The 24,907-nt window shown below is 38.5% G+C and overlaps 1 protein-coding gene across 2 annotated transcripts in view; it reads left to right on the forward strand.

Moving 5' to 3' along the window:
* The window catches only part of LOC149251687 (glutathione gamma-glutamylcysteinyltransferase 1-like), a 502,910-nt gene that overhangs the window by 345,068 nt on the left and 132,935 nt on the right, over positions 1 to 24,907 (forward strand). For both annotated transcript variants that reach the window (XM_089459523.1, XM_089459524.1), the window contains exon 5: positions 24,791 to 24,842. In XM_089459523.1, coding sequence (XP_089315649.1) covers positions 24,791 to 24,842 — 52 coding nt within the window. The remainder of the gene's footprint in view (positions 1 to 24,790; positions 24,843 to 24,907) is intronic.

Consider the following 24,907-nt stretch of genomic DNA (forward strand, 5'->3'; position numbering starts at 1 on the left):
AGCAATTTAGGATTAATTCTTCTCAACTTTTGTCGGAAAGGCTTTTGATTTGGCTTTATGGGAATGGTATGCTGAATGATACTTGTGTCATAAGTTTTCAAATCTGAATAGTCCCATGCAAAAACATTAGAATACATAGACAATAAGCTGATATACTCTTTCTTTACCTTGGGCGGCAATGCTTTTGAGAGCTTCACCATCTTTGGATTTTCAGCTGTCCCAAGATTCACATCTTCAACTCCTTCATCCGTTGGCCTCAAAGTTGGCTTGCGGGCCACATCATCTTGATCGAACAGTTCTTCCAAAGGAATCAATCCTTTAGGAATGTAATTGTCCTTGAGCTGCAACACATCCATCTGATTTACTCCTTCAGCTTCCGTGTCTATTGAAATGTCTTCGAATTTACCCTCAACTTGCAGAAAATCTTTGATTTCTTCGTCATCTTGGAAAACTTGCCAACACCTTTGATTATCGGGAACTGTAGGACGATGCTTCACATATATCTCAAACTTATTGCTGGAATTCATAGGTATTTTCAGATTACTCGCTGCCTTTGCCAATGCATCTGCAACACCATTTTGAATCCGGGGCACACATGTCAAAGTATGTTCTGAAAACCGCTTTAGGATATCTAGGACAACATTCCGATATGCTCGCATACGAGGATGTTTGGCCTGAAATTCCCCCTTCACTTGCTTGATAACCAACTCGGAGTCGCCATATACCGCTATCTTCTTTGCCTTCAACTTTCGAAGGATTTTCAAACCAGCAATAAGAGCTTCGTATTCCGCCTCATTATTCGAACAATCAAAAGCCAATTTATAAGAACATACCCGTACCTTGCTTGGAACTTGGTTTTGGGCTGAGAATGGGCTTCGGATCCACACACCTATACCAGCACCATCGCTGCCCACTGCGCCATCAAAATCCATGGTCCAAAGACCATCTTCATCCTCTTCTAAGTGCTGTAAATGTGATGTTGTTGCATGCTCTGTTTGCTGTCCATTTGTTTCAGCAATTGGCTTTATGACAGCAGCCCTTTCTTCTCTTTCCTTTCTCAAAACTTCTCTGAAATTTTCTGAAATATCCGGTATATCTTCTACTTGAACTAACTGACTATCTACCTCATTGAAATTATCAGCAAACAAAACAAAGGATTCTAAATCTGTTTGTACATAATTTACAGGATGATTGACGGGCTTTTCCTTACTAGTGATCATGTATTTCATCTTTTGTTCCCGATATAACTTCCTCATTTGACCGAAAACTGGAATTGTGGCATATGAAAAATCAAGCTGAAGTGTACCTTTGAGCTTGGCTCCCCAAGATCTCGAAAGCAACATGCCGAACCGCGGAGGAATGTCCGCCACCACCACATCCATCAGAACATTCTTCGCTGGAATTTGATCTAAGCTCACCACCAAGTCTTTGATCAAACCAATACACCTTACTCGGCTGGAATCAAATGAATACAAATCATGATACTTCCTTGTGATGTCAAGCCCCAGCTTCTCCATAATCGTTTTCGGCATCAAATTATGTGAAGCTCCCAAGTCGAACATGGCATTGTGCAGCACAAACTCATGCAATCGCAAACTGATATAAAATGGAGGAACATCACTCTCAGGAGACTCACCATTTAAAGCTGGCCCAAAAATCAATTCCGGCTGATCATCTTGTACATTCACCGTGTCTAGCATTGGATCAAAATTCAACATCTTGGAGAGCTGGCCTCGGTAAGTGCTATTCTTCATGATTTCCGTCAAAGGAATAGGCACTTTCAACTTTGCAATTTCATTCTCCAAACTGAAAGCTGAAACTTTCTCACCTTCTTTACCCGGATTATCTCTTTTTTCTGTTTTATCTTTTGGTGCATTTGATGGCTGATCTGTCTTAGTTGCTGGCGATGATTGACTTGTTGAAGGACCGACTATGTCTTTTCCTTTTGCATTTTGGGAAACCGAATCATTCTTTGCTGCAGCATCTTTCCTTTTTTGAATAGGATTTATGGGAATAGATCGATTTCTCAATTGTCTTTGTTGGCCTTGCTGAGCTGATAAAGCGTGCAAATATCCTCTTTGATATTCTTCAGATTCTTCTTCAAGGATTGCATCATGTGACAAGATATAATTTTCATCTTCCGGGATGATGGAGTGACTTACCAATTCATCTTCTTCTGTAACATAAGTGGGCAGATCATCAGGAGTAAAGAAGTGATTCTCTTCTCCTACTGTATCACCCTCATCCTCTGATTCTTGGCTAACAAAATTCTGCTGAAAAGGAGGTTTTATTTGCTGCTGAGTTGCTCCCTCTTGTGCCTTTGTTTCACGCTGCTTAATCCTATATTGTTGCTGCTGTTGACCTCTGAAATTTGGATTACGAATTTGAGGCTCCGGCTTGTCAATAGTAACCCTTTCAACTGCCCCTTTAAGTTGTTCAATCGCACGGAGAACAACCTGATTTGATGTGGATGCTTCCTCCTTGATTGTGACTCGCTTTTCTGCCTTCATCCTTGCTCTTTTGTCATTCAAATTTGCCTCAACACTGACAGCAATTTTCTGCATCTCTTCCAAGGTAGGTGGATCTCTATCTCTCAATGAGTAGGCCATCTCCGGATCAAAACCATCCAGAAACTTAAGAAGTGCTGATTTTCTAGATGGCCTCAAATCATCGGGAATAGCATTATAAACTGTATTGAACCTGATTATATAATCTTGAACAGACTCACCTGGATTACGCTTGAGGTTGTTGTATTCGGCATTAATTTGAAGCGGATCCTTTCTGATTTCCCATCGATCTAAAAATTGATTCTGAAGTGCTTCCAAAGTGGCAATGCTGTTAGCTGGTAACCCTCTGAACCATTTTCTAACTTCTCCTGCAAATGTTTGCACGAATAACCGCATGGTAACATCTTCTTCATCTAACTCATATAGATCAAAGAATGTGGTCATCTTGTCGATATGCTGCTGAGCAGTGATACTTTGTGGAGTGCCATCAAACATGGGGATTTTACTTTGGTAATCAGCTGGCATATCATGAAGATTTGCAGGTAAAGCCAATGGGGCAAACCGGGCTGCCATTGTTCTGGGTAGAGTAGGTCTAGGAGTAGCAGGCGGAGTAGGTGTAGCTGTATGAGGAGTATGAGGAGGAGAAGCGGTATGGGATGTAGAAGGTGAACCGACTGTAGATGGGGGATGAGTAACTATGGGAGAAATAGCAATAAAAGGAGGATTTGACTGTTCATGCGCCGTGATAGAAGATCCAATATGACCAGAGATACTTTCAACAAAATCAGCGAGGGTAGTAGCGTGAACACGTGTCTGGAGATTTCTCAAGATGAAATTTTCAACCAATTTATTATGCCTCTCAAATTCAATAGCAGCTGCAAAATCAGGATTAGGAACTAGAGTATCAAGTGCACTTTCAGATTTGGTTTTGAACAATGACAACTCAAAACTCTCGTCGAAATCAATATCTTCGAGATACTCAAAAATAGCTGGGCATGAATGAGATTTGAATGTACGACCAGAATTGGAAGCCAGTTTGAAAATTAAGGAACAAATAACCAATCAGCCTATGAAAACTCTTGACTTAATCATCCGAAAGTTAAGAGTTTATAAACACACTGGGGTTAAGATGCAGATTGCCATGTTACATTCACTAGCTCACGGAGATTGACTGAAGCAGCGTTTATCTACTAACGCTGATGTAAAACAAGAGCGTTTTCGAAGGCTACCTGGCGTAACTTCAGGCTCCGTCTAAGACTTATGAAATAACACGTCAATAAGCAAAGGATTAGTTGTTCTCCCCAGTATGGTCGCTAGTATGTTAGCGCTTGAAATTTCACCCTAGGCTGAGAAAGGCAAACCTCAATGCAACATCAAACCATTCAGCCTTGTAGCTAGCCCTACGGGGCAGGAGAAGGCTCTCTCCGGTCAATCTCGGTAGATCTTCAATGGGATGAGATGACCAACAAGGTAACACTGATATTAGGCTAGTAAACTGATTAAAAAGGTTGATTTGGGGATTTTGGGTTTTTGGTGACAAATTGAGGAATTGCAATTTTGGGTGCGGGGATTTGACACAGTTTCTGCAGGGGGTTCTTTGGGGTGAGGTAGGAGACCGTATTGATGCCTTTGATTGAGGTGAGTGGATGGAAAAGACCGGTGAGGAGCTAAGGAGAGCAAATAATACTTTGAATTCTCCTTAAACAGTAGAAAACATAGAAATTAAACAAATTTAAAAGCAGAGCATGGCAAGCATGAATTCTTACTTTAACACTTCATTTGTTTAATATGCAGAAGGAAAGAAAGGAGATGAATCACATAACACACTTACAAGAACATTAAGAAGCACTCCATCAATACATGAACCACAAGAATCCCAAAAAGGACTGCAAAACCCAGGTCTTCCTTAGCCAAAAATTGCAGAGATACAGTGAAATAATACAATGATAGCTTCTCCCTCAAGAGTCCAACCATGAAAATGAGCAAGAAAGTACATAATATAGATGATCTAACCTCTTTCCCTGCCTCCATGGGTCGAGCTCACTATCCTAGGAGCTGTTTCAACCACTTCTAAACTAAGCACTACAAACTAGGCAGTCAAAACAACTTGCCTCTATAAACTTGGAAACCAATTCATACATTTAATTTTTACCCTTTTCATAAATGAATCTTCTAGAAGAGTTACAAAAGGGTAAAAGTGTCTAAAAAGTGTCACAATTACATCAAAGAGGACCATCATTAACCTCAAAAAGTCAAACTGAGTCAAATCTGCGTTTTTTGGGCTGTACAGTGCATTTCTGGACAAATCTGCCTCACGGGTCGCGCCCCCCTGCCTGACGGGTCGCGCCCCTTTGGAGCTCTGTTTGGGGTACTTGCAGGTGGCCAAATTGAGCAAAAGTGGGCTTGTTGGAAAGGTCTGTGAGTCTACTTTCCAACCCAACTGGAATTTTTGAATTTGGAGTTCATTTGCCCTGTCAAAAACCAATTCTCCCAAGACAGCTTTCTGCAGTTCAAAAAAGTGGCAGAAAGTCAAATTTTGCATGTATTTTGACCTTCTGGAGGCCCAAAACTCCATAAAAACTCAAGTCCATCCATGGGCATATGTAACTTTGCATGACAAATCAGGAAATGCTGAGTTTTTGTGAAAAGGAGTTGCCCTGATGAAGGGTCGCGCGGGGGGTGAGACCCGTTAAAGAGCCAAAACCTGTAAATTACCAAAAAATGCCAAAATTACCCAAAATTCTCAAAAAATTTTGGGATTTGAGCTGTGGCTAGGCTATTGAGTGCCATGATCTTTGAGTGAAGCCTCAGCCAAGATACGGAGGGGATTTGGCCTCTTTCTCCGTTTTAGAGCCTCGGTCAACCGCCTTTGAAACATCTTCATTTTGGCCTTGCACACATGCATTCTTGCCCAGTAATGGTTTTTCATGTTCCTCAGCAATATCTTCTCTTGGTTGGCCTTAGTCAACAGCCTCTCCAAGATTGCGTTCTCCTGGATGAGCATAGACTCTCGGTCAGCAGGCAATGGGTCACCGGGTCTTCTACGGTTCAAGGTTCGGTCACTACGAATCCTCCATAGCTCATCAAGTGCTTTCTCCTCCTCCAACTGTTTGTTGCGCTGCTCAAGGTAGGTGATGGTCTAGTGTGCCCCCTCTAATCTCCTCTGCAAGGCATCATTTTCAGCTTGTTGTCGCGCAGATTGGCACGACAACGCTCGGATCGGGGGTTGTCACTCTGATCCCCGATCCCTCCGTTTAAGCCTGTCTCCCGCGGCTAAGGGGGGTAGACCCTGTGAGATGATGAGACCAACTGTCGACCAGTTGGTTGGGAGACACGAGATACGATAATAAAAAGCACTCGAAAGATTTGCTTAATTTAGCAGACCAGTGCCTTGTGGAGTTAATGTTTAAATGATTAATTATCAGATGCTGAGGAATATAGACCATGCAGAGCAAGCATTTATCATCAAAGCTCGAATGATGCAAGATATTAGTTAGAATGACGACGCTCTTATAATGACAAAAGCTCAATAACGATATTCAGCCACTGGAAATTTCGAAAAAAGATGAATGCTTAAAACCACCATGAGAATCGTAAATTGACCAGATATCTATTTCGCATCTCGGAAAAAAAAATTAGATCTTCAACATGAAAGATATATCGTGAAGGCAAATGAAACTGGCAAAAATGATTCTCCACAAAATTTTTTATTTTTTCAAATTTCTTTTTTTTTTTTTTTTTTTAAATATTATAAAATGAAAATTAAAAAATCTAAAAAATTTAAAATCTAAAATCTATTCTAAAACAAAACTATAAAAAAATAAAAATAAACCCAAAAATCTTTTTTATTTTTTTATTTTTAAATCTAAATCTAAAACATTAAAATAAAATCTACATAATGAAAACTATACAAAGAAAATAAATCTAAGTCTAAAAAAAAGAAACTAAAATTAATACAAAACTAAAACTAAAAACCAAAATATTTTTTACGATTTTTCATTTGGACGAATCTATGAAATTAAAAATACGTGACCAAACTTCTAAAACAAAAAGAATTAAAATTTATTTACATACGATTTGAAATATGACACAAAAAATAAAAAAAATAAAAAAAAAACGAAACTAATCCAAACCCAAATCTAAAGCTACGTATGACCTTTATGAATACGCTTGACCTTTATGAATTTACATTTAAAGGGAGAGATCGAAATTTAAAAAAAGATGGTTCGAAACTTCGTATAAACCCTATGCCAAAGCAAAGCCAGACGTAACTTGGAACGAAAATTCCACTGCACGTAGAACACCATACCTCGAAGATACACAACGGATTCGGAAATCACGTGGGCGGATCTGAGGATCGGCCTCTTTTTTTTTACCTGGCTGAGGAATCCGGCTTTTGAATGATTTCTCTAGTGAACTGACTGAAGACCGATGCCTGAGCTCTCACTGTTAACGTTTTGCCACCTCCACGCACAATGCAGCGAAGGGATTTGACAGCGGATGGATAAATGCCAGAAGTCGTGAACGTTCCTGGTCCGATTTGATCGCCTCAATATGTCACCAGCAGCGCTCAGACAACAAACTCCCACAGAAATGAAACTCTGGCGATGACCGAATCTGGAAACGTCAATGATTAGCTGATCTGGGCGATGAAACTCTAGCTACAGGAACGCTATCACTTGAAATACGCAGACATTCACGACGGCAGAAACGCTGGACAGTTTTTTGATAGCAGACGGCGGCTGAAACCGTGACCCTGGCGCGTCAATAACAAATCGAACTGTGCGTTTCACTTTTTTTTTGTGGTGTTTCTGGGTGCGTACAGGTTGGCGGAAGTCTGGAACACGGATAGAACAACACACAGGGGCAAAAATTTACGATTTTCTTGCTGTTTGCAAGGTCGCTGTCTAACCCGATGCTTGAAATGGCGGATGACTTGAACACCTTCCGGAAACCTGAGATTGAAATCTGGCCCGTATCGATTGATCACCTTATGCGTTTGCAGGTGCTTAGGGCTGAGAAGATTGACGATGGTCATGCAAAGACAAAACCCTATACCTGCAAAAGAAAAACAAAACCCTAATGAAGTATGCCAGAAAAGAAACTAAAAAAAAAACTTAAACCTTAAGTTAAAAAAAATGAAACCCTAAGACAGCTTAATAATTTACAGATTTGGCCCCTTAACAGCCAGATTTGACGATAAATTGCAGTAATACTTTCAGAATATCAGAAATTTTGAACTTCACTGTGAACAGAAAGAAAAATCTCTCAATTTAAAATACGAAATAAAACTTAAAAGATTAACCCAGGGCACAATCAGCTGGGCTCTGCACAGAAAAGCCTGCGGGAGTTGGCTGGTTCAGCCGAGAACTTCCCCGAACGCCCACAAAATTTCCCTCAAAAATGTTTTCAGCAATTCCAGAGAGTAACACCAACACGATTTAGACCCCAAAGTCTTCTTTATTAACCAGAAAATCAGATTACAAGAGAGCTTTTTCAGTACAGACTCACAGATCCGATGATCTGAAATGACCCCCTAAGACCCTATATAAAGGAAATGAACCTAACGGCTAGTTCGAGTGATCCATGTAGAAATGATCTCGACCGTTGATGAGGATCAAGACATCTCTTGATCTCATCCGTCGATTTATTAACTTAAAATATTATTATTTTATTAGTTAGGGTTTTTGCTTCATTTTTTTAATTTTTTATTATTTTTCATTATTTTATTATTTTTATTCATTTTTTTAATTTTTTAAATCATTTTAAAATGGATCACTGAACTAAGCCTTCGGAAACATCACCTAGGACCTAGGACCTAGGACTCATGAGGGGATTTAAAACATTTCTCGACCCTCAGGACACATTACATCATGATTTTTACAAAATTACACCTTAAGGGACAAACCCATTTAATACAGACCCTCATAAACCACCCAGTTCTGCGACACCACGATAATCTAGCAGATCAACACACTAGGATTCTCCTAAAGTTCTAATGACAAAATCAATCCCGGCTTTGGGGTCAGGTTTGAAGGAAAACTCTGCCGATCCGTGGATCGGTGAGACAAAAAACCTTCCGGGACGTAGATTATCATCAGAAAGTTAGGTCCACCTAGGCAAATTACATACATGACTTCATGTCTGCTAAGATTATTTACAATTAATACATGCAGACTGGGTTTACAATCAGAAAGATCAAACTGCTGATGATGGCATGGCACGGACATGCTGATCAGGTGCTGCTTCTTCTTGTCAAGAAAAGACGGGGTGCACTGCATGGGAAGTTGACCAGTAGGGGTCAACATCTGGCTCTACTTGGGGACACGTTGCTGCTTGCAGGAATGTGAGAATCCAGAATCTGCATCCATACAACACAAAATAAGTAGCGTCCATCCAAAAATCAGCATATACGTTAAGCACAATAAAGATAAAAGCTCTTCATTTATTAACTATCTAAAACAGAAACGAAAATGCGGAAAAAAACAAGGAGTAGGGTTAGAAATACGATACAAAGGATGCCCTACGGCATCAGATGTGTTCAATATAGTGCATACTGAGCATTTGCCTGCTTTCAGGCAAATCTGTGGGCTGCTTGTCGGATGTGCCATGTCCAATTTTGCATATGGTAGGACTTTTTCCTATCCGAAAATCAAGCTGCTCACGGCCGTCTGATGTATCAAATCTTCGTCTCATCTTCTTTCTCTTACGCTTTTTCTTTCTGGCAGGTTGAATTACTGATGACCTGGTACTTTCTGTTTCAAAGCTATCAGATGAAGTATGTGAGATATGCATGCTATGTCTTTCTTCATCTTGCATCTGATCTCTATCATTCTTAAGTCTGTCTGGATCACCCTCAATCAACCGTCTTTCAATCGAATCAACAACCTCCCAATAATAAGATGAATCTTGTTGCAGCAAATGAGAAGGCTCTTGATCTGTTGATGTTTGCTGGTTTCTCTCATCTTCCAATTGCTGAAACCTTTGAACTTGTATTCTAATGGCATCCATCTGACTAGAATGTTGAACCTTTATATCACTGATTTGTCTGGCATGGTGTTCTTGCATGTCTTTTATTACTTTAACATTCTTTTCCTTTATGTCCATCAAGCAATGCTGTATAAAATTTATTTCTTCTTTATGGTTCGCTTGCATGTCAGCCACTTGATTATTATGGTTGAACGTCATGATGGTCATTTCCTCATCCATGGTTAATAGCTTGTTTTGCATAGAGTCAATTTCCCTATCATGATCAGTTTTCATGGTCACCATATTTTCCTCTAAGACTGACAACCTGCTATGCATGTTTCCAATTTCTGCTTCATAATTAGTTCTTATGGCCTCAATTTCTTTAGCATGCTGGTTTTGCGTGACCTCAATCTCTCTATTACGTTTCTCCAGGTGAGTGCATAAAGTTTTCACATCATTGACATAATTAGTTTGATTGATTTCCATATTTCTTACCAGCATCATTAGATCTCGTATAATTTGCTTTTGCTCTTCTTTTTCATTGTCATTTGTCCCTGATTTGTCACTATCATGAACTTGATCTGCAATATTTTCGGTGGATGACACATTTTGACATGAAGAATCGTCCTGGGATCTTTCAGCTGGACCTTCTATCACATTACTTACATTCTGTTGCACAATTTTGGAGGAAGAAGGCAAGCTGTTTGGATAACCATATCTATCTTCAAAAGCATTGATAATATCAGCCAAAGAAGAGAAAGAATCCTTAGGAAAATTGTTAAACCAATTCAAAGCATCATCTTCTAAAGAAAGGACAAATAGACGCATTTTGATATCACCATGATGAAACTGAGGGGGTCTGCAATATATGATCATGAAGCGAATAAACAAGTCAATATGCCTTTTAGCAGCGATTGGATCACCATCTGAAAAAATAGGCAATTCAGGAAGGGCCTCCTCCGGAAAATCATGGAGACGGTGAGTAAAACGACATGGTTTAAACGAATAATCCATGATGAACAATAAGGGATGATAGAACTAGATCTTTGCTCAAGAAAATCAAAAGATGAAAGAAGTGGAGTCGCCACTTGAACAACAAATCTGATTCTAAGATCCGAGAAGCAATCAACAAACAGATATGCGGTAGGCTTCTTGTCTGGGAAAAATGAGAAAAATGGAGTCGCCACCCAAACAAGAAACAAAACCGAAGAGATGCTGCTGATATATGATGAAAAAATGCCAAAATATTGAATCTGCCAGCTCAACCGAGAGATGAGAAAGATGAGAAGATGAATGATTGAAAGTCGTTGAAACACCAAGGACAGAAAAACTCTGTCCCCGGCAACGGCGCCAAAAATGTTGTCGCGCAGATTGGCACGACAACGCTCGGATCGGGGGCTGTCACTCTGATCCCCGATCCCTCCGTTTAAGCCTGTCTCCCGCGGCTAAGGGGGGTAGACCCTGTGAGATGATGAGACCAACTGTCGACCAGTTGGTTGGGAGACACGAGATACGATAATAAAAAGCACTCGAAAGATTTGTTTAATTTAGCAGACCAGTGCCTTGTGGAGTTAATGTTTAAATGATTAATTATCAGATGCTGAGGAATATAGACCATGCAGAGCAAGCATTTATCATCAAAGCTCGAATGATGCAAGATATTAGTTAGAATGACGACGCTCTTATAATGACAAAAGCTCAATAACGATATTCAGCCACTGGAAATTTCGAAAAAAGATGAATGCTTAAAACCACCATGAGAATCGTAAATTGACCAGATATCTATTTCGCATCTCGGAAAAAAAAATTAGATCTTCAACATGAAAGATATATCGTGAAGGCAAATGAAACTGGCAAAAATGATTCTCCACAAAATTTTTTATTTTTTAAAATTTCTTATTTTTTATTTTTTATTTTTTATTTTTTATTTTTTAATATATTATAAAATGAAAATTAAAAAAAATCTAAAAAATTTAAAATCTAAAATCTATTCTAAAAAAAACAAAACTATAAAAAAATAAAAATAAACCCAAAAATCTTTTTTATTTTTTTATTTTTAAATCTAAATCTAAAACATTAAAATAAAATCTACATAATGAAAACTATACAAAGAAAATAAATCTAAGTCTAAAAAAAAGAAACTAAAATTAATACAAAACTAAAACTAAAAACCAAAATATTTTTTACGATTTTTCATTTGGACGAATCTATGAAATTAAAAATACGTGACCAAACTTCTAAAACAAAAAGAATTAAAATTTATTTACATACGATTTGAAATATGACACAAAAAATAAAAAAAAATAAAAAAAACGAAACTAATCCAAACCCAAATCTAAAGCTACGTATGACCTTTATGAATACGCTTGACCTTTATGAATTTATATTCAAAGGGAAAGATCGAAATAAAAAAAAACATGGTTCGAAACTTCGTATAAACCCTATGCCAAGCAAAACCAGACGTAACTTAGAACGAAAATTCCACTGCGCGTAGAACACCATACCTCGAAGATACGCAACGGATTCGGAAATCACGTGGGCGGATTTGAGGATCGGCCTTTTTTACCTGGCTGAGGAATCCGGCTTTTGAATGATTTCTCCAGTGAACTGACTGAAGACCGATGCTGGAGCTCTCACTGTTAACGTTTTGCCACCTCCACGCACAATGCAGCGAAGGGATTTGACAGCGGATGGATAAATGCCAGAAGTCGTGAACGTTTCCTGGTCCGATTTGATCGCCTCAATATGTCACCAGCAGCGCTCAGACAACAAACTCCCACAGAAATGAAACTCTGGCGATGACCGAATCTGGAAACGTCAATGATTAGCTGATCTGGGCGATGAAACTCTAGCTACAGGAACGCTATCACTTGAAATACGCAGACATTCACGACGGCAGAAACGCTGGACAGTTTTTTGATAGCAGACGGCGGTTGAAACCGTGACCCTGGCGCGTCAATAACAAATCGAACTGTGCGTTTCACTTTTTTTTTGTGGTGTTTCTGGGTGCGTACAGGTTGGCGGAAGTCTGGAACACGGATAGAACAACACACAGGGGCAAAAATTTACGATTTTCTTGCTGTTTGCAAGGTCGTTGTCTAACCCGATGCTTGAAATGGCGGATGACTTGAACACCTTCCGGAAACCTGAGATTGAAATCTGGCCCGTATCGATTGATCACCTTATGCGTTTGCAGGTGCTTAGGGCTGAGAAGATTGACGATGGTCATGCAAAGACAAAACCCTATACCTGCAAAAGAAAAACAAAACCCTAATGAAGTATGCCAGAAAAGAAACTAAAAAAAAAACTTAAACCTTAAGTTAAAAAAAATGAAACCCTAAGACAGCTTAATAATTTACAGATTTGGCCCCTTAACAGCCAGATTTGACGATAAATTGCAGTAATACTTTCAGAATATCAGAAATTTTGAACTTCACTGTGAACAGAAAGAAAAATCTCTCAATTTAAAATACGAAATAAAACTTAAAAGATTAACCCAGGGCACAATCAGCTGGGCTCTGCACAGAAAAGCCTGCGGGAGTTGGCTGGTTCAGCCGAGAACTTCCCCGAACGCCCACAAAATTTCCCTCAAAAATGTTTTCAGCAATTCCAGAGAGTAACACCAACACGATTTAGACCCCAAAGTCTTCTTTATTAACCAGAAAATCAAATTACAAGAGAGCTTTTTCAGTACAGACTCACAGATCCGATGATCTGAAATGACCCCCTAAGACCCTATATAAAGGAAATGAACCTAACGGCTAGTTCGAGTGATCCATGTAGAAATGATCTCGACCGTTGATGAGGATCAAGACATCTCTTGATCTCATCCGTCGATTTATTAACTTAAAATATTATTATTTTATTAGTTAGGGTTTTTGCTTCATTTTTTTAATTTTTTATTATTTTTCATTATTTTATTATTTTTATTCATTTTTTTAATTTTTTAAATCATTTTAAAATGGATCACTGAACTAAGCCTTCGGAAACATCACCTAGGACCTAGGACCTAGGACTCATGAGGGGATTTAAAACATTTCTCGACCCTTAGGACACATTACATCATGATTTTTACAAAATTACACCTTAAGGGACAAACCCATTTAATACAGACCCTCATAAACCACCCAGTTCTGCGACACCACGATAATCTAGCAGATCAACACACTAGGATTCTCCTAAAGTTCTAATGACAAAATCAATCCCGGCTTTGGGGTCAGGTTTGAAGGAAAACTCTGCCGATCCGTGGATCGGTGAGACAAAAAACCTTCCGGGACATAGATTATCATCAGAAAGTTAGGTCCACCTAGGCAAATTACATACATGACTTCATGTCTGCTAAGATTATTTACAATTAATACATGCAGACTGGGTTTACAATCAGAAAGATCAAACTGCTGATGATGGCATGGCACGGACATGCTGATCAGGTGCTGCTTCTTCTTGTCAAGAAAAGACGGGGTGCACTGCATGGGAAGTTGACCAGTAGGGGTCAACACAGCTCTAAGATGCTGAATGATCTCCTTTGCCTCTTGGCTAGGAGAACTGGCCTCAAGGTCAACAAACTCAATATCGGGAACTCCTGATGGACCCTCATCAATCATGGGCTGTTTGCCCCTCTCTGGTACCTGTACTGGTGACGAAAGCGAGGCCCCTTCCACCTGATGTGGAGATAACACTCGCTGAGCCGATGATGAAGGCGAGACCCCTTCCACCTGCTGTGGAGATAGTACTCGCCGAGCTGCTGCAAACAAGGCCCTCTGGCCTCTCTGATAAGTGAGCTGAGGTGAGGAACTAACATGTCGAGTGACCGGAATATCAAGCTGCTGAGATGGTCCTCCCTCCTCCTGAATGACCTCAGGATGTGACTGGGGTGGTGCTGTGAAAAACTCACGGGAAATGAACTCCTCCCATGAGATGCCCTGCTGAGTCAACTGATGCAATACTACTAGCTGAATCAAACCATAATGGTGAAGGCTCCTGTACTGCTGTGCCGAGGTCTTCCTCTGCAACATGGGCACCATCCTCTGAATGTTCTGAAAGAAGAAAACCGGGATGTTCATCATCCTCACTCGGGTGAAGTGCATCAAAAGGCGAATGTGATATGAGTACACCTGTGAAAATCTGCCCTCACAGGTAAAATAGTGCATAATAAGCCTCATGATGGGAGCATACTCGCTCCGGAGAAACCTGAATGGAAAAACACCCGCCAAATGTCTCATGAATGGTGGCCGGACATAAGGCTCAAAGTGAACAGTATCTAGCATCTTGCGCTTATTCCACACCTCACCAACATTAGGTATCCCTGTAGCATGTGAGATCACCTCGGGTGTCAATGTAAAGTTCACCCCTGCAAGATTGACATGTCCATCATGGAGGTGTAAAACAAAAAGGCGGGCCAACTCTCTGTGGTGCTGAATCCGAGAAATCCTCTCACAGAACTCATAACAAGACATGTACTGAAAACAAGTGACTGCCATAGGACAGGCCTGTAACTCTGCTAAAGAAGTGGGCTCCTCTCGCTTATGATGTCCACCCTTACGAGGCCTCCTCTGTACCTCAACCTCTGCAGATGATGAATGGTCATCACTTTGCTCGTAAGTTTCGGTTTCTGACATAGTTTAGGAGCAAAGTGGACAAACTGTACTGCTGTCTCTGCCTGTAAAAAGTGCGTAATTCTATGCTGTTTCAAGGGGAAAAAGACATGAGGGATATGTTAGGGGAGGGATCTTTTTACAAGGAATTGGGAATATATAAATATAACAGGGAATTTTTAAGGAAAATGTTGCAAACCATTACGCATATAGGAGTACATATTTAAAATCAGGGATATTGGGAAATCATTTACAAAAATCACTGCATATGGGAAAAACATGTATGAAAGTGAACATATTGGGATATGAAAACATGCAGCATTAATAGGGGCGAATAGGGAAACATACGCACAAAACTGCTGACATATTCACCAGCATTTTCTATTGTTTACACATGCATATGGTAGAGGGAGATTAGGGTTTTGAATGCTTTGGGAGAGGGGTAGGGTTTACACTTTTAGTTATTAGGGAGAAGGGAGGGTTTGCATTTGATTTATAAAATAGCATGGGAGAAAAATAGGCATACATACAAGTGTGAGTGGAAAGGGGAAGGAGGGAAACAATTACAAATGGGAAAACACCTTGAAACAACACAAGCCTTAGCACATTTTACCCATTAACATTGCAGTCATATGAAGAGGTTTCACTTGCACAATTTCGATCATTAAAACATGTTTCATGATATCCACCAATCATAATCAGCAACCATTTCAAGTTTAGAACACCTACCTCAAACGAATTTATGGCTTGGAGAGCGTTTGAGCAAGTTTAAAATCGATTTGCAGGGAGACAGCTCGATGGGTCGCGCACCACGCCCAATGGGTCGCGCACCTCTGACGGGTCGCGCCCGTTGTTTTTTCACACTGTGGAAGACCCTCTGACGGGTCGCGCGCACCTGGCCTGACGGGTCGCGCACCAGTCCAATGCCCGAACTCGCTCTGTATTCGCTCCTTTCTCTCAATCACTCTCTCAAACCTCTCTTGCAAGCGTCTAGGATACACAATGAGAGTGATAGGAGGGAATTTGGGATTTTTATAAGTTTCATTTGAAAAAATTTCATTCACAAACCCACTTTCTAATGTTTTCTCTTTGACACTTTATAACACTGACTTTTTGGTTTCTTTTGTCCTGAATTTACTCATTGAGTGCTTTGACTTGATTCTTTTTGCAGGTAGATCATCTGAGGGATCTTGGCAAGGGGACCAGGGTTGCATTTTGTTCGCTGAAGACTTTTGAAATTTCATCACTTATTTACAAAAACTTGGAAAATGACCTTGGCTTTAAAAACAGAGTTTTTAAATCCAAGGTGATGATTAGCTGTACCAGATAAGAAATCTTGAAGAAACACTTTTACAATCATCCCTCTGGCTTGCTGAATACTCATTGACTTTTCAGACACATGACCCTGTAAACATATTTGACCAAAACCTTAGACCTAGGAAATTGACCTCAAGACAAGATAAGACAAGCTTGAAAGAGCTTAATGACTGAAATGACCTGAACCAGCAATGCCAAGAGGGGTACAACACACCAGCTCCTCCATCAGGGTTATGGCATGCCTAACGAGATGCAAAAATTGACACTGATGAGACACCTACATATGCAAATGCAAAGAGTTTTGATCGCTGATGGAGGGCTTAAGACCGACTCTAACAGTGTCTAGGCAGCACGACAATGCTCTGACCAAGGGCTGTCACCCTGATCCCGATCTCTCCGTTTAAGCCGTCTCCTAGGCTAAGGGGGGTAGACCCTATGAGATAAAGGGAGACCAACTGGGAACCAGCTGGGTTGGGAGACACAACAAGGCAGTTAAGCGTTTGATTGAAGCTTAGCGACACTTAAAATTTATTTGGATTTTAAATGCTTAAGATCAGTGCTTTATGGAGTTAATGATCAAATAATTGCTTATCAACCGCTGCAGAAATATGAAATTTGTAATTCCACGACTAACAATCATTTATCATCAACTAATCCAAGCAATGATTAATTTCACCAGATGCAAGATATTCAATAAATGCACAATATTCTAGCAAGTAAATTTCAAAAGATCAAATACTTCAAGAAACCACAAAATTTTAATGCTAACCAGTTCATAAAATGATTCACCACTTTCAATAGCTAATCTTTAGGTATAAAGGTTTAAGCACATTTAACTATATAAAAATGACAAATACTAATTCCAGTTTAAAAAATTTTAGCCTTAACAAAAAGGACACCAAGAAAATTTAAACTTGAATCTTTTCCTTGATTAAGAAAGACTAAAAAAATTTAAATCGAAATTATTTATTTATTTATAATTTAAACAAACAAAAAAAAAAAATCAAAAGCTAGTGATAAGATTAAAGAAAACCTAGAATTTTTTTTAAGATTTTTTTTTTTGGTTAAATTTTTAATTTATTTATTTTATTTTTGTTTTGAATGAAAATTTTAAAATCATAAATCAATTCAAAACAAAAAATCAAAACAAAATCGATTTTTTGCCCCCTTTTTTTATTTTAAATAAACCTAAATCTAATCAAAACTTAAATCTAAAACTAAAAATTTAATTCTAAAATCTAAATGAAACAAAGAATTGAAATGTTATAACTCTAATGAAATATAAAAATCAAGCCTAAAACCTAAACTAAGTTATACGAATACAAGCCAAATAAAAAAAAAATCGAAATGCTTTGTGTTTTTATTGTGTATGCAGGTGCAGAGAAACCTGGATGGCGAAGTGGAGAGGGGCTCGTATGGCAGCAACGGAAGACTATGTGGGAGAGAAGAGATGCGTGGTTGGGCAAGCAAGGGATGACAATTTGCGATGGAGCTGGACATGGAGGAAAAAAGAGTGTGGAGAGAATGAGAATGTGTGGAAATGGACGCAGTAAGGAGGAATGGGAAGGAAGAGGAGGTAGGGAGCTGCGTGAGGGAGATTACAGTTAGCAAGGGGATAGCGTGAGGAAATGAGACAGATGCATGGGTGATGGAGATGTCAGGCAGCGCTGGTTATGAAGGCAGAGGCGGCGTGCACTAGACACAGTGAGAGGAGCAATGTAGGGAGCTTTGCAGCAGAATAGGAGTGGAACGCCAACGGAATAGGAGTGGAACGCACAGGTAGAGGGGATGTAGACAGTCGTATGGCAAGGGAAAATGACGATGACGTCTGCGTGAAAGGACTGGTAAGGCGTGGAGGTTAATGGAGGAGTGCATGAAGGAAAGCTGAGGATCCACTTGCAGGTTGGCCAGAATGACGCTGCGTTTTGGAGGTTGATTGGACACGGATCTCGTATGCCAAACACAGAATGAAGAAATGAGAGGGCGTGTATGGAGAAAGGGTTTGCAGCACACAGGTGAGGGTCTGGACAACTCTTACCAAAAAAAAAAATCATTTTTTTTTTTGCAGAAATGAAACCCCAGCAGATAGATAGCTTTGATAAACCCTCGAATTTCTTCAGAAAATTTGAAAATCTGTTGAAGAGTATCCCTGCAAAAATGATGCTGAGGCCAGATCTTACCCTCCAGGGCCTAGATCTGGCTTCAGAACAAGACTACACCTTCAGATCTGCAACCTGTAATGACAAAAACAAACACCCAGAAACAAAATATGCAAGAAACAAAACTAAAAACCCTAAAACCAGCTAAATAATTACAATATTCACAGTTTAAAGGCTCTAAATAGCCAGATTTGTCAATATGCCACAGAAATATTTTTTAAGATTTTGAATTTAAGATGAGGTGCTTCCGAAAACCCTTCATGCATTCACCAGAAAAATTCCAATGATAAGCTTGGGATCAAAACCAACTGTGCTCTTCAGAAAATGCCTTTTTGGGAGTTGGATGGTTCAGTTGAGAACTTCCTCGAATGCTCGGTAATCTAAAAAAAAAGGGATTTCCTACACAACTTAATTCAACCATTAACATAGGGAGAGAAAACGACAATGAAATTCAGATCTGATGGAGATACCTGCCATTATATTCAGAAATTAAACTATCATTCAAACCCCAGTGATCAGACAAGGTACATGTGTCTAAATCACTCTTCAATAAGCTAACATCAATGGCTGAAAGTAAATCTATGCAAGAAAATAAAACATCTTACAACATTTTCCCGAAGAGTAACACTAGCAAAGATTAACCCCAAAGTCTTTCTTTATTTGCACATGAAAAAATGAATACAAGAGAGCTTTCCTTAGCACACGACTCTGAGATCGAATAATCTCAATGGACAACTAACCTCCTATTTAAAGAAAATTTTCTCAACGGCTAGTTTGAGTGATCGTTGTCAAAGCGATCTCAACTGTCGATGAGGATCAAAATCTCTTTTAATCTGATCCGTTGAAATTTAAAATGTTGAGGAAATTTCACATTTTTTAAATTAAATGAATTTTAATATATTAAAAAATTAAAATTTTGCATTTATTTCCTCAAAACTTTGACTTATTATTATTTTATTATTTTATTTAATTTTTTAATTTGGACCCTCGAACTTAGCCTTTGGGAATTTTACCTAGGACCTAGGACCTATAAGCCACCAAAGCCACTTGAGTCTACTAGTTTAATTGATGATTCAATCCCCTATTGTAGACCTTGTGAAGAAATGCATGATGAAGCCACTTTTCCTTATGTGAGAAGGATTTTGGAAGGAGGAATGGCTGGGACAAGTGAGAAAATCAATGTGGTTAGCAAAGAGCATCATTTGTCCACGGAAAATAGGATGGGGGTTATGGAGAATAGCCAAAAGATAAATAAGAAGTCTCCATCTTCCCATAGTGTGAATAGCTTTGAAGAGTTGGATAGGATCACTGAGTTATATGGGGAAAAGCCTTCATCAAGATAGGTTTTAGAGATAGCCAAAGATAGAGAAAGGGCAAGGAACAAGGAGAGAAATCAAAATGGCCCTAAAACTTTCACTCCACTTACATCTGGTTTAAATATTGATTTGGGAGGATGGATAAACAATGCAAAGATTTTAGTACCTGTGACTGAAATCCTAAAGATTCCTTCCCAAAAGTTTAAGTTGTTGAAAGCCATTGATGCACCTCATGTGAAAGAAATGTCAAATTTTGCTAAGGATGGATGTGAGGATGCCCCTATCATTTTGCAAAGTAGTGATATGTGTAGAGGTAACAAGGACCATCAACCTTTCTTTATTACATTGTTGGTTAATGGGTTACTTTTGCATAATTGTATGTTTGATACTGGGGCTGTGTTACTTGGGAGCGGGAGCGAAAACGGGTGCAGGAGCGACATTTTCAAAAGCTCTTGGTTTGGGAGCGAATCCCAGAGCGTTTTTTATATAATATATATTTATATTTTATATATTTTTATATTTCGATACATATATGTCAACAAAAACATGTAGAATTATGAATTAGATATAAAAAACATAAAAAAACATAGTTTGAACCATATAACAACAATCATCTAGAAGTTATAATCTTCATCAACCACGTTCACAAGTTAGTAACATAGTAACATACAACATATTGAGTCTCGTGATTAATCAATCTTAAAGTTTCAAGCTTTCAAAATTCAATATATAACATTTATCATCATTGATCACCAAAGTTGTACTTGTAAGCTAGGTGTAACCATTACAACAAATAATATCTAACATGAAATGAAATGTTATAAAATGAAATGAAACAAATTTCAACTTTCATGAAGCATCATATTCATAATTCATTAATAATGAGTTATAATTGCCAACTTCAAACTTAAATTGTCATATATTGTTTTAAAAAATATCATAATAAATATGAAAGAGTCAATAGTTATAAAAACTACTAGAAACTAGAAAAGACAAGTAAATTTATTATCTATCGCTTATACTTGGGCCTCTTGCCACCACGAGAAATGTTTAATTTTTTCTTGTTGGAAAATAAGGATCTTTGTCATTAATATCATCCTCTAAGCATTAATATCCAGAGGTATCTTTGTCATTACCTCTGAATTTGTATAGGGATCATTGTCATTAATATCACCCTCTAAGCATTAACATAAGATAGAAAAAGCATAGCATGTCAAGTCAAGATTTTGTTTGAGTGATGCGTACATTTTTAGGAGGGTCATGATAGAGGAGTTTGACAATCAATGTCACTAACATCAAAGGTACATAGAGGGATTGGTGCTCTTGATTAAATATGAGTTCCATATCCTAATACATGACAAAATTCAATGGAAACATTGCAATCCTGAAATCCAGAAAAACTGATAAGTCTGCTAGATTTTGAATCAAATCTAAAATTCTACTTTCTCCATATGAAATCCAATGAGGTCGGAACCACTCTCAAACATCCTGAGTCATTTCATGGTAACATTACCATGAATCGCATATCAATACTAGGGCCATAGGCTTGATCATTAAGTTGCCCCACTCAAAACTTATTTGTTTCTTTGAAAAAAATTGCATTTGGAACATTACTGCAAATTGTTTTTTGCAAAAAAGGCTAAACGCTCCCGAAAAGGCAAGGAGCATTTTTTTGAGGGAGCGCACTCCCAAAATCACTCCCTTTTCGAGAGCGCACTCCCGACCCGCTCCTGCCTGGAGCACGGATTGGGAGCGGGATCGAGGAGGGGGTGGGTGCTCCCCCGCAACACTGTACTAGGGCATCATCTTGTGTCATGACCAAGAAGGTCATAAATCAGTTGAACTTGAGGATTTCTAGACCTTACCATAACATTTGTGCTATGGATTCAAAAATTATTGAGGTTTGTGGTTTGATAAAGGATCTTCAAGTCCACTTGCTAGTGCATCCTGATATTATGATCACCATGGATATTGTGGTGATTGATGTGCCTGATGCTTGGGGGATGTTACTGTCTAGAAAGTGGGGAGCTGATATAGAGGGTAGTTTGCAAATGGATCTAAGTTATGCTACCATCCCTAATAGTGAGGGCATCATGGTTAGGTTGGATAGGGAGTTGGAGAGAAAGTATCATGTGGAGGATCCCAAGAAGCCTTATAATGAAATTTTTTTATGAATCTGATGCCTTGGGAAATTATGCTATCTTGGCTAACTCTATTTTTCCTTTGGAAAATGAAGTGGAAAGTAAAAATGATTGAATTTGGCATATGAACTTTGATGGTGCCCATTCAAAGTTTGGTAAGGGTGTTGTAATTGTCCTTATCTCCCCCCTTGGTCATATATTCAAGTTTACCTATAGATTGGAATTTGATGCAAATAACAATGTAGCAGAATATGAAGCTTTATTGTTGGGTCTAGAGAAAGGTTACTTGGGAGTAGGAGCGGGGAGCGTCATTTTCAAAAGCTCCTGGTTTGGGAGTGAATCGAGAGTGAATTTTTATATATTATATAATTTTATATATTTTGATTCATATATGTCAACAAAAGCATGTAGAATGATGAATTAGATATAAAAAGCATCAAAACATGGATTGAACCATATAACATCAATCATCTAGAAGTTAGAATCCTCATCAACCACGTCCACAAGTTAGTAACAAACAACATATCGAGTCTCATGATTCATCAAACTTAAAGTTTCAACCTTTCAAAATTCGATATATAACATTTATCATCATTGATCACTAAAGTTGTAATTTGTACTTGTAACTATTACCATTACTAAGTAACCAAATGATCACAAATAATATCTAACATGAAATGAAAAGTTTCAACTTTCAGCTTTCACAAAGCATCATATTCATAACTCATTACCAATGAGTCATAATTGCCGAGTTCAAACTTAAATTGTCATATATTGTTTAAAAAAATATCACAATAAATATGAAAGAGTCAACACTGATAAAAACTACTAGAAAATAGAAAAGACAAGTAAATCTATTATCTATTACTAATGCTTGGGCCTCTTTCCGCCACGAGAAATGTCTAATTTCTGAGAAAGCTTGTAGAATGATGAATTAGTTATAAAAAGCATAAAAACATGGATTAAGCCATATGACATCAATCATATAGTAGCTACAATCTTCATCAACCACAGGTCCACAAGTTACAAGTTTTGGTTTCTATAGCATGTAAGGGTGCACATAAACAAATAACATCAAGTGCAATCCATCTCTGAACCAAAAATACTTCAACAAATAGGCTCTAGATGGCCTCTATCATCCAAAAAAATCATGCTACAACAAATACCTACATATCATCAAAATCATTGCCTATCTTGGGATCTTTGTCATTAATATCACCCTCTAAGCATTAACATAAGATAGAAAAAACGTAGCATGTCAAGTCAAGGTTTTGTTTGAGTGATGGGTACATTTTTAGTAGGGCCATGATAGAGGATTTCGACAACCAATGTCACTAATATCAAGGTACATAGAGGGATTGGTGCTCTTGACGAGTTCCATATCCTAGTACATGACAAAATCCAATGGAAACATTGCAATCCCCTCAATCCTAAAATCTCGGAAAACTGATAAGTCTGCTGGATTTTGAGTGAGATCTAAAATTCTACTTTCTCCATATGAAATCCAATGAGGTCGGAACCACTCTCAAACGTTCAAGGTCATTTCATGGTAATGTTAAAAATTTAAGTAAAAAGATGAAAATGAAAGATAAAGGAGAATGTCACTTTTACTTTAAGAATTTAATGTTACCATGAATTGCATATCAATACTAGGGCCATAGGCTTGATCATTAGGCTGCCCCACTCAAAAACTCTTGTTTCTTTGAAAAAAATGTGTTTGGAATGTGTTTGCAAAAAAAGCTAGGGAGCGAATTTTTTTTTAGGGAGCGTGCTCTCGGGGTCGCTCCTGAAGGGAGTGTGCTTTAGGAGTGGGTTTGAGAGGGGGGGGGGATGGGGGCGCTCCCCCACAACCATGGTATGGAAGAGGGATAGATGGGGCTACACTATTTCAATCATGGATTCCCAAGTAGTGCCCCTTTCTAAAGCCATGAGCCATTAGGGTAGGTCCCATTGGACTAGGATAGAAAATTAACCACCATTTAAGGTGAGAGAACAAGGCTATGGCCAAGACCCTTCTTTTGTCCATTTTACCCCACAATCCATGTCAAAATGCCCAAATACAAACAAGCATAAGCACCCGATTGCAAAATGAATAAAGTACCTTTTGATTAGAAGCCCACCTTCCAACATGTTTTCTTGACAAATGGGCGAGGAAACGTATGACTGATGTAGGTGGCAGAGATATGCATGGCATGCCACATCAACTACAACTACAAGGTGGCTGCCAAGGGCTGCTGGCTAGAAGATATGAATAGGAAAAAAGTTTCTCCTAAGGGTCACCCAATTTTGGTGGGTAACACACCCAAAATAATGCCATGAATCTATGTCATCCAATAAGTCTTTGTCATGTGATGAAAATAACAAGGTGAAACGTCATGCAATATGTGGTGTAACAAGGAGATTGGTGTAATATTACTAACTAGTCTGTATCATTTTATTTAATTAATGTTTTCATATATTAAGTGTTACAATGCTTTTTCTATTTGGGTTGTCAAGTGTGATCTTTATTCCTCTTACTAGACCAAGTACTAGTTTGTTTCACTAAACCATCATAGATCATAGAAAATTTATGATAATATTCTCTCTCTCTCTCTCTCTCTCTCTCTCTCTCTCTCTTATATATATTTCTTGCTATTTTCTGATTTTGTTACATAGGGGGATTGTTATAATGCTAATATGTAACTATATGTCATATGTTTTATTTAATTATTTCCCTCATAATGCTTACATGTAATTTTTATTGTTTTTAAACAAGTGCCTCTAACATGGTCATCCCATGCATCTCAGGTTTATGCTAATCTTGAAGCACCAGCAGGGTCCATCCTTACTTTATACTCTGGTAATGAAAGAAGACCATGGCACTATTTATGATTTTAAAAGCAATTATTTTATTTGTTTTCCATC

The sequence above is a fragment of the Pinus tabuliformis genome, chromosome 7 (genome assembly GCF_031772625.1).
Source record: "Pinus tabuliformis cultivar Carrire ecotype Pingquan chromosome 7, CPIR1, whole genome shotgun sequence".
NCBI classification, from domain to species: Eukaryota; Viridiplantae; Streptophyta; class Pinopsida; order Pinales; family Pinaceae; genus Pinus; species Pinus tabuliformis.